Here is a 14,659-nt window from a genome sequence, read left to right on the forward strand (position 1 = left end):
CTGATTATGTGGTAGAATGATGCTTTTTTGGCTTTTTTCATGTGCTGTAAGATAATATTTTTCCTTACTGAAGAGATACACAAGACAGATGCAGAGCATAAATGTACTTTTGAGACGGGCAATGCATTTAAGTGGTGGCCTGTAGCACCAACCATCAAACTGAGTTCAAACAAGCAGTCTGAAGGAAAAGGCCAGCAGTGAGTTGCAGCCTCATACACAGAATGAGGTGCACCGTACATCTTCCGGGCCATATCCTTATTCACTTTGATGTATAATCATTCCCTGCTCCTCCTGGTCGCTTTTCAAAAGCGATCAAAGTTAATGTGAACTGGTAAAGGGTAATTATCTCTAGGAATAATTAGCGTATGCTAGTAAATGCAAAATAGGACAAAACACTAAGTTTTACTACCACTAACAGTTCACGACATCCTCTCTGCTAAAAAACATCGACTGAACACGGACAAAGAAGCACAGAGCACAGCTGTGCCCTCACTGCACACATGAAGAACTCCTACAGCAAACACTGGCAGCAGCCCAGGCCCACGAGACCCACAGGTCTGGGGATCTCACTTAGAACACACAGCAACTTCAAACTTTCTCCAAACCGCACTTGCTACCCCTCAAAATTATGACACATGTTCTGGCATCGCGATAGGAAAGACATTCACAAATCATATGAAGTACTATAAATCCAGCTGGAATCCAGCCTATCATTATTTCACTGGTGTGCTTGTTAAGGAGTTTGACATATAAGGGTATACTGAAGGTATTCTGATGTATATATAAGGATTGTTCCCCTCATCTTTTGGAAGAAAAAAAAAAAAGAAAAATAAAGCCACACACAACCTTCATATTTGCATTGCCCTTGCATATCTCCTTGCCAAGGATTACAAATACAGTGCAGTGAATTGACTTTGCAAGAAGCAAGACAGAGAGAGCCTCAAGTCTGTCTATGAATTCTCATCAGACAACACTTAGAGCAGCAGAGGCAGAAACACGCTGAGGCTCCCTGCTGTCACTGTGTCCCCGCTGCCCGCCTTGCTACACCTGAGGTCTCAGAAGCTGCCTGGAATATCCGCTCACCAGTGAGCCTCCCATTTCAAAGTCAGCTGCTGAGGACTCATCCTCACCTACAGAGTCGCAAAGGTGTGAACTGGACCTGAGCAGCACGCTCCATGCTGTCCCTCAGGTATTTCGGACAGACAACCACAACTGCTCTCTTGCTGCCCTTAGGACATTGCTGGCCCCTAAAGGCAGTTGCACAGTTTCTCTGAAGCAGTTCTCTCCTTGTGCTCAGTGCTTCCCTGGGCTGCCCCTTCTCTTCAAGCTCAGGCTTGCTCTGACAGCTGCTCTTTTCCATTATCGTGGAGTTTCTAGCCACCGAGGCTAGGCCACATCTCACTTATTACCAAGTCACCATAGCACATGGAGCACAACAGCCAATGCAGCTGGTGCTGCTGCTTCAAACAAGATGATAAATGTGTGTGCTGATGAACCGAGGCATTCCCCATTTTCCATTTGTGCACCTTGGTGACTGATGAGCTGTGGAAGCAGAGCCCACCATCCATCACACCCAAACCTGCTCGCCAGGTCCAGCAAAACCATACAACTTCCCCCTCTCAGTCACAGAAGAGTAACAGGCAGAAAGAGATTTATACCACCATTCTTTGCTAATCAGAGCAGCAACACCTTAAGCCACGTAACCCCTCGGTTTCTCTGAGGGATGCCCGCTCCATCCCACGCTCCGTCTGACCACAGCCGGGCTCACTGACATCCGCCGCCCCCAGGGACAGCACTGGGCAGCAGATCCCACAGCCACAGGGAAATGCAAAGAGCCACAAGCAGTGCCCTGGTGGGCAGTGCCCTGGTGGGCAGGGGCTGCCGAAGGACCCCAAGGCCAGCAGTGACGGCAGGCGTCCTCCCAGACCACACGGGTGGGGACGGACAGACTGAGGGACACGGGGACGGCCAGCACACAGCCCACAAAGCCTCCTTGTGAAAGGGAGAATCAGTTCTCCACACAAAGGCAGCAGCTCACGGCACGGGGTGCTGCCAACCATGCATCTATGGGAGCTGCGTGCCATGGGGGGCAGAGGCCAGCAGTGCCCATTCCTGTGTTCACGTGGAACAACAGCAAGAACAGTCTTGAGGTCCTTATCTATTTGATGGCCTTGTGCTCATTCTCTTTTCAGAGAAAGTCACACATGATGGCCTTTAGGGAACTAATTAATGACACGGAGGAGTGACAAAGGCAGAGGGTGATACCAGGGCACCGTGCAGCTGGGGGCCTGCCTGCCTCCAGAAGAGCCATCGCCGGACCAACGCACCTTCATACCACCCAAATGCTTCTAAGTGTGAATCATGAACAAAATACTGCTGCTCCAGTTACAAGGTGGAAGGTTCCCACTGGACATCATCATGAAACAACTCTGCAGCCACCACTGGGTATCTGCCAGCCCAAGTACAGACAGCCCAGCTGCAGACCTGTGGCCAGACCCTAAGAAAACGGTTTTAATATTCAGATTTAAAACAGGGAACAAAACTTAATCCCCAGTGCAAAGTGTGCACCGCACCCTGCCGCACAGCCCGCACTGCTGGCTGCCTGCCGGGCTCACAGCTCACCGCATGCAGGGCTGCCACGTGCAGCCAGCACAAACGCACGCCGACCCACCGCGCAGAATCGCAGTTCGCTGCGGATTCACCACCACCTGGTAGGGCTCCCCATCATTCACACGCATGGGTCTCATAACGGGGAGGAACAGAAACCGCGCGATGGCCGACATCTGCAAAGCCACTCAGACTCAGCCCTGCCCACGTAAGCACAGGTTTTTGAAGGCAGGCTTCTGTCTCCTGTATTTCAATTTACACCAACTTATGAACTTCTACTCGACCAGCCAGCAAAAGCCAATCCATAAATATGAAAGGTAAAAGTAATTCCCGGATAAATCACAAACCGAAACAGGCCTGAGTTTGTCATATATACATTATTCACAATGACTAACTCACCTGCAGCTATATTTTGAAGCAATCATGCCAACTTTAATTCCTTAAAGCAGGAGGCACCTCTTCCCCCTTTCTCAGGTTAAAGCTGTCTGCTTTCTGCCCTCTGTGGATGAGGCACCAGGAGAAGGAACAGATGCTCTGCTGAGTGCGTCCAGGCTCTGCTCCACTCAGCTGTGAGCTGCTGGCCTGCGGGTGACATCGGGGCTGAGTCACAACACCTCTCATCTTTTTGAAACTGTAACTGAACATTCCTGGAAAAACTAAAGCAGCGTGAAACAGTCTGAACTACCAGTTGCAATGGGTTTTCAGTTCAAGCATTGATGCCAGTCACCCACTTCTCTCTGCTTTCCTGCCCTTCCAGAGCTGATCTCCAGGAACACATGTGGGTCCGCAGTGCCCTACAGCATGGCCCCACAGGGGCTGACAGCTCCACACCACTGCGGATGCTAAGCACCCCAGATAGGTTCTCTCTGTTCATTTCACTTGGAAGTTATTAATTTAGAAATTACTTCCCTCTACACCACCAATGACACGTGTGCTTACACACAGCAAACATCACACAGCCACGGGCAATGAGATGCCAACATGGGAACCCTTCAGAGCTCAGCATGGCAATGAAGGCCTGATATGATCCTGGCAGCGACAGCAGGCCATCCACAGCCAGATGGATGTATTTGTAAATAAGACAGATCCATTTGTCAGGTTGTAATTGGCTTTAGAACAAGCAATTCCCACGATGACAAACAACAATTAAAGAGCACAGAGCTCCCACAACATGCAATCTGAGCGCACTTGCAGGAAGGACAAAAGCAGAGAGCAGAACTGCTGCCAACAGCAGGGGGATGGCTTTCTCACCAGACAGCCCCAAGAATGCTCTACTGGAGAACTAGGAAGCCCAGCAGTGCTGCCAGGGCAGTTCTGGCCCCTCCACCTCCCAGACGTGAGGGGGCACCTCACCACGTGTCAGGGCAGCAGCAGGAACGCTTCTGTGCAGCACTGCAGGGAACACAACAGCACCACGCCGGGATGTGCAGGGAGCTCAGCTCCCCTCGCTCAGCCCCAAGGATGCTCAGCCCTGGTTCTGAGCTGACATCCCGCATCAAACAGGTCACTGTTATGCGGTGCTGCATCTCCTACGCCATCCCACAGGCACCATCGTGACAGAAGATGTTATGGTCCCACTTTCAGGGGTTTATAATACAACATTTTCACTCAGTGTTGCTTATTGTCTCCTCAGGGATTTTAGCAAGAGTAGGTCAAGAGCAGAGAAGCACTGCACAAAAACAAATGCTTTCAGAACACAAATCCCCCAGAACAACTCATGCAATGAGTGTTACCAGAAACACAAACGCTGTGTAAGACCTTCTGGGAGACTGCACTTCCCCAATTCCTTTGATACGTTTAACTTACAAATGGTTCAGCGCTGCTATTTTATTTTCACTTGTTTTTGCCTCCTCAGGTTTTTCCTTAACTACCCAAACATAGACTGAGTGGAGAGCCCGAATCCCAGCTTCTTTATTACAACAGTAGAAGTCCCGTTCACTTTAGTACTAAACAAAGAATAGGACTGCATGAAATACCCTACAGGGCACCGGCCATGTCTGGCAGAAAGGGAAATAAAGAGCAGCTAAAGGAAGACCTGGCCAAGCAGGATGCTGCTCCTGCAGCTCCATGCTATGGCACCGAGCACTTTGGGCTGCTGCACGGCTACTCACAGACACGCCAACCTCATCCTGCCCTGCAGCCTCTCTCGGAGCAGAGCTCTGATGCTTTGGGTGAAGCTGTAACGTATCCAGCCAATTGTGTAATGCTCCAGAAACTTGTCTGATCTCTCCAGCCCCGAAGCATGACACTTGATTGTGCTGACTTCAGCAGGATCAGCTGCGCAGAATATTGACTGCAGAAGTACCCAGCCCCTTTCAAAACATGCCCACCTCCAGACAGAAGCACTTGGAGGCACTACTGCAAAATCAAAACGCATTGCAATACCCCAGCCTACACCTGGCAGAGTTTAACCCCACAGAGCAGCAACATACAAATGGTTTCCCAGAAAGAAAAAAAGCAGAAGGGGCTCAAACGTATTGACATGGCTTTGTATTCCACTTTCCTTTTTAACATTTAGCCTGACCATGCAATCAACATAGTAAGACAGTGCTGAGCCTCCCCCGATCTCCCCAGTGAGCTTCACTACCTGCACACTGACCAAGCCCGGAGCCCACAGCCAAAACTCTGGCCCCAGAGAGCTGCACCCCCTCTGCTGTTTGTTCTATAGAGGCTGGGGCACTGGGACAGATAAAAATCAAGGATATCATCCTAAGGAGCAATCTCCTCTCTTCTCTCAGCCGTCCAACACAGACACAAGTAAAAAGTGTAGCAATGGTAAGTGCAGCAGAGAAGCTCAATAATTTTCTGTTAGGGTGTAGGCAGTTCAATTCTCTGGATAAGACAGCAATACGTTAAAGAGCTGCTTTAAGCAGTGAGACGCATGATAGCAAGTGCAATCCCTTGCCAAATACATGACAGTTCCTCCCAAAGGTCTAGGCAAAAAAGACAAGTAAAATGTTCTTTCACCCCTCCCTCTTCAGAAGTTCTCTAACTCCAGAGGAAAGAAGAGTGATGGACGCTAATGCAAATTCTTTTCTGAGGCTGTCGGACGCAGAGAGGCAGTGCAATTTTTCCTTAACTTTCAAGACCCAGACCGATAGCCTGCAGCACCAGGCATCCTCATGGAGAACCTCCTTGGGCGTCAGCACAGCTTTAGCAGGCAGAAAAGGACCCTGGCGAAGTTAACAAACTGTTTGCTCATTAGCACCCATCGGCTGGGCGGCAGAACATTGTAAAGCAGCATTATAGCACAAGTTATGTGAGCCAGAGAGCCTCCCACCCAGTCCCTTATGCCAGTTCCAGCTCCCGGGTTCCTCTGAACAGAGTATGAGGACAGAGGGACCCACTGCCACATGGAACTCTAAGACCATATCTCCTTATATATCCTTGTTTTTAAAGCAAAGGGTAAGATATAGAATAAAAAGGATGATTTAACACAAAGGGTATGATTTAAAACAAAGAGGGTGATTTAGAACTTTTCCCTCCCTGCCATGGATAGGATCCTAACAGCTGCCTCCTCGCTGATGAGTAATGACAGCACTGGGATAAATAATGCGGCCGTATATTCCCCAGCCTGGCACGTGAGGCTGCCGTGCTGCTGATGGTGCCATTTTTCACAGGCGCTCTAAGAGCAAGCTGCTGGCAGCCCTCCGCCAGAACGACCCCGCAGCACTGTGGCACTCCAACACACACTGTCCCCATCGTGCCGACCCAACCCCAGCCTGGGGAATAACATCACAGCCAAGAAGCCCCCCAGCAATTTCATGCTGATACACTACTTCCTCTCCGAACGCCGTATGTTGCAATACGCTGCCCGGAGCTGCCTCTCCCAACACACTGCAGCTGCCTTCCAGAGGTGAGAAAAGGGACACCAGAATAAGTCATCTTGGGCCTGTTTTCCAGCATACAGCTCACAGATCAGGCTCTTGGAGGTGTCAAAAGCTTAAAGCGCATCCAACGACTGCAGGCACAAAGCAGGAGCACTGGGAGAAGACTGGAAACCCTAAGGAGGTCACCAATGATAGGTATCAACTATTATTACCACCGTCACTGCGTGGGCTAACGCTGTTTACTCATTTCTGTGTCCTCCCTTGCTGCTATGATACATACCAATAACACACACAGAGGTGGGGCAAACACAGCACAATAGCTATTAGTAAGAAATATTCATCTTTTTTGAAGAGGCTGTTTTGCTGGCTACACTGCAAAAGCCTCCTGGGCTCAAATCACCACCCAGCTTGCAGAAAGGGCCGCTCACTTCGTGCCACGGCGTGGCAGCAGCCAGCAATGCCCACAGCACTGCTCTGTTCCCAGCCCTGCAGCAGCCGGCACGCCGCGCTCGCCTGGCCCGCGCAGCCACTGAGCACACGGTGGGACTACAGATGTCTCCGAGGGCAGTAAATGCATTTCAGAAGGTGATTGATGCCACTGCTGCGGGTGGTAGACTGAAAAACAGCTATGGAAACAAAGCCAAATCCAGGCTACAAAAAACTAAGAGCTCAAAGGGACGGCTTTTTCCCCACCTCAAATGGGCCAGCAGAACAGAAGAGTAAATCCTGCTCCCGACAGGTGCTGAAACTGCAGACGCAGCACTGTGGATGCTGCACCTCGCGAAGGCGTATGAACTCCCATTAACTACCTGAGGTCTGCCTGCTGCTGCACTCCTAGAACCCTTAGAAATCCTGACTTGGGGCCACAAGGATGGGTTGCAGGAGGTTCTCGCCATCATCGGGAGAAGGAGTCCGACCGCATCCAACTATGTGTCAGCTAGTGAAAAGGAAACCATCAGGTTTAGAGATACGGCTGGAGCAGCAGCTCCCGGCCCTCAGGGGGCTGTGGTGGCGCTGGGCCCAGCTGGAGGGACGCACATCTCAGAGGGGCCGACACACCGCAGCTCCACACACTCTTTCTCCTGGCTCCACACGAGGCCCCTGGCCCAAGGCAGGGGCTCGAGGACACAGAGCAGGCCTCCAAAGCAGAGCAAGGGCCGATGGAGGTCTCTTTGCTGCAGCACGCCGCCAAGCACAGCTGAATTCTGATTTCTCAATGCATTGGAAGAAAGTCACAGTGGCAAAGTTTGAAATGAAACCAATCTTCAGGAGTTCTGCTGGCAGCGCCGGTCGCTCCACTGCCGCTCGCATGCACTAAGGCCCAAAGGACAGGAGAACCCGTATCTGTACAGGAGGTTACTTTCACCAAAAGGAAGGAGACAACCCAGGAGCTGCCCGAGCTGTGCAGGGCAGGAGGCCTTCAGCCAGCTGGCAAGAGGCGCAATGCAGGCCGACAGCCTCGTGTTTCTGTTTCACAGAGCAGCTTCCATAAGAACACCGAGGCCCCACAGCCCTGCTGCCACACGCCATGCCTGCCCTACAGCTGCTGCCCACAGCTCCAGCTGCCCCGGCACAGCACGAGGAGGAGGAACCCAGCCTCAGCCGTACGCACACACCTGGCTGCGGGACAGAACCACACCGTGCCTCTGCTGAAGCACCCTGGGTGTTAGCACAGCAGAAAACATCTGATAGATCCGATTTGTTTCCATTAGAGACTTCCAGTTCATCTCCATTATGAATTGCACCCATGTTCTCCTCTGCTCTGCCACAGCCTTCCCAGCCATGGCACAGGAGGGTCCCACACACAGCCCACCTGCCAGGACAACACCATCAGACCCAGCGAGGGTAAAGACAGACAACGACAAACAAGCCTGTATGGGAGTCAGCAAACAAGGAGCAAGCGAGTGCTGGTTCTGAAGTCTAAGAGTAGAAACAAGATCGGTTTCATTAGAATCCTCCTGCTGCAGGCGGCTCCACGAATGCGCAGCAGCCACCTATGGCCCGCCCAAGGGCGGCACTTTGCCCTCTGGCATAGAACCACTGTGTTACCTGGGCTGCTGGGTTCCAAGCCTGGATGCCTCCCCGGTGGTAACCGAGCTTCCTACTCGAGAGCGCTGAGAGCCCAGAAAATAATCCAGGGTGGAAGTTTTCCCAAAATTTACTGAGCAAAGTGAAAAGAGACCATTGTGTGGGGAAATGAGAACAGACATGAAAGATGCAGCTGCTGCAATAGCAAAGATAGAGTGAAGTTAACAAGCAATTATAAATTAACCTAAGCTGTGGTTCTCCTGTGAAGATGGGAAAAACACTTTGGTCCTCTTTGGCCACAGGTCTGTAAGCCTTCTTCATATTTCTGTATGCTAAATCAATCAAAACCTGTTCTATTCCCAGCTCAACAGCAACTAAGAGTCCTTAATGTGTAAGACCTCATCTCCGCACCACTCCGCATCCAGCTGCGCCGTTTGAAGGCTATCGCCTTGAGGATCACCAGGGATGCTCCTCACCTGCCAGCATCTGACAGAACAAGATGCTATCGGCTCACAGCAGCCTTCCTGCCAACAATCACCACACAGATCATACAATGACCTGAATTTTTCCTGGGATTAAAAAAAGCTTCAGGAAGCAATATGAAATTTAATAGCCAATCAACAGCATGCCCTATTTTCTGCAAGATTTACTACACTGTACTATAGACAGTTCTGTCTACATTACTAAAACTGGTTTGTTTTGCTGCATTTAAAGCAACAAATCATGCATTCAAGAGTAATGAGGAAGACAACACATTTGTTTATCATTTTGGCCAGACAGACCAATTAAAACTGCATGTATGAAATGCTGCATCTAAGGATCCACCGTACTCTGCATTCTGCAAGCAGCTTTAATGTGGCAGCTGTAAATATGCAGTCATACCTTTATTAGCATTTACTTTTAATGCTGCCTTTCCTGTCTGTACATTTAAGGCAGACACATAAGGAAAGCTGCCTGCTAAGAGGTACCCTTCACATCTCCTTTCCGGCACCACCACACAAGCACCTGCAGGCGGAGCGGGGCCAGGCTGCCTGACAGCTGAAGTGAAATGCAGAGCAGCAGAAGGGAAAGCAAGGACCCTCAGCATGGGACTGACAGGAGAGGCCACGCCTGTCAGCAGCAAACACATTCAGGAGAGGTGAAAGAAAGAGGTCCCCGTGCACAGACAGGCGACAAACACTGCAGAGAGGCAGAAGGATGGGCAGCCTGCAGCAGGAGCAGGGCCCAGGTACCTCTGCTCCTAACCACAAAGACCAGAGGCACTGCGCGCACACACACACACACACACACACCCGTGCTATCGGCCCCCCACAGCCACGGCTGCACTCAGATGGCAGCGCTCCCCACCAGCCCAGCCCGCCCCAAACACGCATCCACACCCTCAAAGCGTTTTCATAATGACTCCTTCCCACCACGAGAAGAGCAGACACAATTTTCCAAAGAGGGAAAGGAGATACAGGGTCATGGTAGCTGATAAAACACCCTGTGCAGGAAGATAATTCTCTGGTTAAGTCCTTCTTACACCATTCACACCTCCCACACAAATGGTGCACGTACCAATTTTTAGGACACGGCAGTGCCCTGGGCACAGGAGGTCAGGGCTCAGCCCCACACCCATCACCCACCATTTCCCTGCCACCCTACTTGCCAAAGGACCCCAGCAGGAGGGCTGCCAGCACAACTTTCCTGAAGTCAGCCTAAGCAACATACTGTTCTTTGTTGCTGTTCTGCCAGGCTTTGCCAAGCTACCTGTCAAACCCCTCTACAAAGCTCACACAACCCCGTGTTTGAGCACTGTGAGGTGGCTGCTGCTGTCCAAGATCCCTGGCCAGCACCCAGCCATCTCAGATGTGACACCTTCAGAGGCAGCCTGCTGCAGATCATTTCCGTCCCCATTCACGCCAGCGCTCCCTGCAGCCCATGTGTGGGGCTTTCCAGCTCTCTCCTGTGTCCTCCCTAACCCCTCCCTGGGGATCACGGCCATGCTGTGCTCAGATCCTCCATTACAAGACACCCCTTCCTCAAGACTTCATCCTTTATCATCTTCATATGACAGCTGTTCTGTGGCAGCAGTTGGTTTCTGCAAGCCTGCTTCACCCTCACACTCCTTTCTCCCCTTCATCACTTCTTTCCCACTTCAGTCTTTCTCTAGAGATTTGGGAGCCCAGAACTCTCCAGCATGGGCATAGGTAAGAGCAGAAGAGTGACCAAAACCCTGAAATGAAAAGCAGGTTCCTGGGGTAGCAATGCAGCCTGAGCTGAGGGCAGCAGGCACTGGGAGGCAGCATCTGTGTCACCACCACTGCCCTCGAGGGCTTGGTGACAAGACCCCGCGTGCCAGCTGTGTGACACCAATGCAGCCACCCCCGAGGGCTCCTCTGGCTCCTGCACCACTCTGGCCTCAGGTGCAGGGAAAGCTGTGTTAACTGCTGCTGAGACACAAGAGGAGAGCGGATGCCCTCAGTCAGAAAACGGACATTTTTGGAGACATAACAGGGCACGAATATTACCAAAGTACCAAATAGTACCTAAGAATGATTACGGTCCCATCAGCACTCTGCCTATGTTACTGCTGCCCAGAAATCCACCCAAGATGTGATCACCGTGCTGCAATAAGCCATCTTTTTACATAACTCAGCATTAATGATCCAACATACGGAGCCCATGAGGCTATGACAGATGTCAGGCCAAGAGTGATCGCGGCAAATGAATATTCCAGTTACAAACACAAGAAAAAAAACCAAAACACTGCAGACGTCTGCAGCAGAACTTTTTGGAGCAGAGCAGCCCCAGCCCAGCTGCAGCCCGGAGCAGCCTGCCCAGCCCTCACCACCACAGCACTGCCTGCAGCCACGGACACACGGATTCCCCCTGGAGAACAGAACATCACCAGGGGCTGAGAGAACACTTCGTCTTCCTCCCAGCACGGTGCAATAACATCAGTGTGCCCAAATTATACACAAGCGGAAAGGTAATTGGCACTGAGCAGAGCGTGTTGTGACTGTTACATCATTCTTCAAAGCCAGCTACAAAAGACTGAAATGCGAGAAAATAAACAATGGCACCGAGTCAGCAGGCAGCCCCTCCCCAGGGCCCTCCGCCCAGCAGCGCTGCACCACGCAGGGTGAGCACGGAGCACCCAGCGCCCGCGGGGCTCAAGGTCCAACAGAGTGACCTCCGGGTAAAGTAAGGAAGTGCGGCTCTCGCGGTCACAGGTTCGTTTTCAGAAAGCTTGTGTTGTGTTTTTAATTAACTCTGCCTTACGCGGAGACTTGCACATCACAAAATGGTGCCTGTAAGGACGAGCACCAGAAGGATGCAGGAGCTCTGTGTGTCAGCAGCAGCTCGGTGGGCATCGCAGTGCCTGGGCTGGGCATGGGAAGGGACCGGCAACGGCCAGAGTCACAGACTGGCACTGCGATGAACGCACTCACAAACTGAAGTTATCACGAAATGATGGATACCAGTTAACACTTCGCTACTGACATCAAATGCTCTATTTCTACAGCACAGAGAAGGCCCCACACATGGCAGCACTCCTCCTTCCACCACACTGCAGACGTCTGCGATGCTTCAGGGAGCGCCGACTGCCCACAACAAGCCCAGCTGTAATAAAAATAAACGTGGAGCTGATATTTGGCGCTTAGCAGTCCCAGCAGGCGTTGGGCATTCTACTCTAACACCAACATACAGCGCTGCGCTTTGACGCCTTCGTTCCGCAGAGCCTTGCATAACGACGATGTCCCCTGGAACCGCTGCCTGCCGCACGCCGAGGTGCCTTACATAAGACCCGCAAGATCAGGGCCTCCTGACCGGCGCGCAAATCGATCCGAGCCTTTCCAAGAGAGATGCTGAGGAACCTACACAGAAACGAACCAGATTTCCCCTCGGACCGCCGCTCCCACCCGCGGCCCCCGCCCCGCTCCGCACTCCGCCCGGCGCCGGGCACCTGCCGAGCAGCGCCGGGAGCTCCGCCGCGCCCCGACGGACGCCCGCAGACACCGGCGGCTGCCGGGGCCGACCGAGGGAGCCTCAGCAGCGCCAGCGGGGACCGCGGCCGGCCGGCCCGGCCCCCCCCGCGCCCCCCAGCCCGGCCCCGCCCGGCGCTGCCCCCGGCCCCGCGCTCACTCCGCACCGCCTCCGACCCCGCACACAAAGGCGCGGCCCCGCCGCTCACCCTTCACTTGCGCATCGTACTCCGCGATGATCTCTTTGTCCTTCTTGGACTTGCCCTGCGAGGACATCTTTCGGGAGGGCGCGGGCGAGCGCTCCGCCGCGCCGCCTCACCCGGCCGCGGGCCGCATTGGCGGGGCCGGGACACCGCGCAGCGCCGCCGGCCGCAGAGCGGAGCGGAGCCCAACCCAACCCGGCCCAGCCCAGCTCGGCTCCGCCCGCCCGGCAGCCCCGCCCCGCCGCGCCGAGGCCGGCCCGTGCCGCTCCCGCGCTCAGGTTGCGGGCGGGCCGGCCGCGCCCCTCCCCCGGCGGACGGAGCGACTCGCGGCTCCGAGGAGCGGCGAACGGGGCGGGGCCGCCGGAGGGGCGGGGCGGATGCGGCTCTCGGCCCCGCGCGGCCGGGCCCTCGCGGCTCCGGAGGCCGCGGGTCTGGCGTCGGGGAGCTGCCGGGCTGCCGGGGCCGCGGCGCTGGGTATGGGAAGAGCGGCGGCGGCGGGAGCGGAGCGGGGCTCTGCCCGTGGCAACGCCGCGCTTACGGGCGGCTGCGGGCCGGCGGGCCGCCAGACAACGTGCAGAAAGTAGCGGAGGTGTGGGGGGGCTGCCAGGCGCGTTTTCCCCAAAGGCTGCTCGGCTCCCACCGGTTTACCTTCTGCCTGGGGCGGTCTTTAAAAAACTGCATCGGGAGAGCGCCCCGAACGCAGCCGGTGCCGCCGCCCAGCAAAGCGCGGCGCAGCTCCCCGCCTCCTCAGGGCGAGGCGCCTGCCCGTACGTGGCCCTGGCCGAGCAGAGCCGCTGTCAGGGGCTGAGGAGCAGCTGCCTGTGGCACAAGGACACGGCAGATCCCCGAGTGGCTCCCGCTGCTCCCTGTGCCGCGCTCCCAGCCCATCAAACTGGGCCTCCGCACGCCTTCCTGGTCCCAGCTGAGCTCAGGCTGCTGCTCTGCACAATGAATCCTTTTGTTGGTGTCTCTCTGAAGCCCAATGAATGCAAGGGGATGTGATGATTCACAGTTATTCTGCCAACTTACAAAGAATAAACCAAGCCTGTTAAACAAATAATTTACCTAGCCTCAGCCTGCAACACAGAAGAGCGTTCTGAGCTTCAAGCAGCCACAAGAAGGGCCAAAGAGCAGCCAGAGGCCGCAGCACTGCTGCAGAAGAAGCACCCTGCATGGTGCCGAGGGCAAGCGGTGAGGTGCACAGCAGCCACACGTCCCCACAGCTCCAGCAGGGCCAGAGGAGCTCAGCTGCAGCACAGAGGCAGAGCAAGCTGTGCTGGGACCTGGTGCACGTGGGGATATGGAGCACAGGGCTCCCGAGGGGATCTGCCCCCGTGGGATGTGTGGGAGCCCTGGAGAGGAGCTGAGCAGGGCTGGGATCTGTTCTAGGGAGCTGGCTGCGGAAAAGGAGAAAGTAACAGCTCACAGTGATTGGAGAGGAGCGCAGCAAATCACCTGTCAAAGGTTCAGGAGGTAAACTCAGACTGTCACAGAACTTGCACAATGTCCCTGTTGATGTGCTGCTGCTCAGCACCCTCCAGACTGCGTCTGTCGCTCCCGGCGCACAGGTTGGGCAGTACGTTTGGCCCTGCACCAAAGCACAGGGTTGGCAGAGCCCCTCCGGTGGGAGAAAGGGATGGTGGCAAGGGCTGTGCCAGGCGGCAGTGCTGCGGCTCCCTGTGCCGGGGCAGGACGAGGTGCTTGGGAACACGGCGCACATCCCAGCCCTCACAGCGCAGCACCGGGGGCCGCCTGCAGCGCTGCTCATGGACAAGCAGAAGCCTGCAGCTGTGTGAGCAACATCTGCGGCCCTACTGGCAGGGGGACTGCCCGAGGGCTGCGGCTCGGGGTGTGAGCCGTGCTCAGGGTTTGCCTCCTGGAAAAAGGATTCCCGGAGCTGTGCTTGGAGTGGGGCTGATGGGGGGACGCCAAGGAAAGCTGGGAGGTGTGAAGGAATTCTCCTCCAGGAAATCTCTGGCATTTGGGATGCGAAACAAAGATCTGCGGTATAAAATAATGCCAC

General features: G+C 54.2%; 1 protein-coding gene across 2 annotated transcripts in view; it reads right to left on the reverse strand.

Annotated features, from left to right (window-relative positions):
- The window catches only part of SRGAP3 (SLIT-ROBO Rho GTPase activating protein 3), a 70,141-nt gene extending 57,317 nt beyond the window's left edge, over positions 1 to 12,824 (reverse strand). For both annotated transcript variants that reach the window (XM_090148499.1, XM_031605362.2), the window contains exon 1: positions 12,643 to 12,824. In XM_090148499.1, coding sequence (XP_090004625.1) covers positions 12,643 to 12,709 — 67 coding nt within the window. In that variant the 5' untranslated portion in view covers positions 12,710 to 12,824. The remainder of the gene's footprint in view (positions 1 to 12,642) is intronic.
- Positions 12,825 to 14,659: the final 1,835 nt, after the last annotated feature.

Source organism: Phasianus colchicus, chromosome 11, assembly GCF_987193195.1.
Source record: "Phasianus colchicus chromosome 11, bPhaCol1.hap1.1, whole genome shotgun sequence".
In the NCBI taxonomy this organism is placed as follows: Eukaryota; Metazoa; Chordata; class Aves; order Galliformes; family Phasianidae; genus Phasianus; species Phasianus colchicus.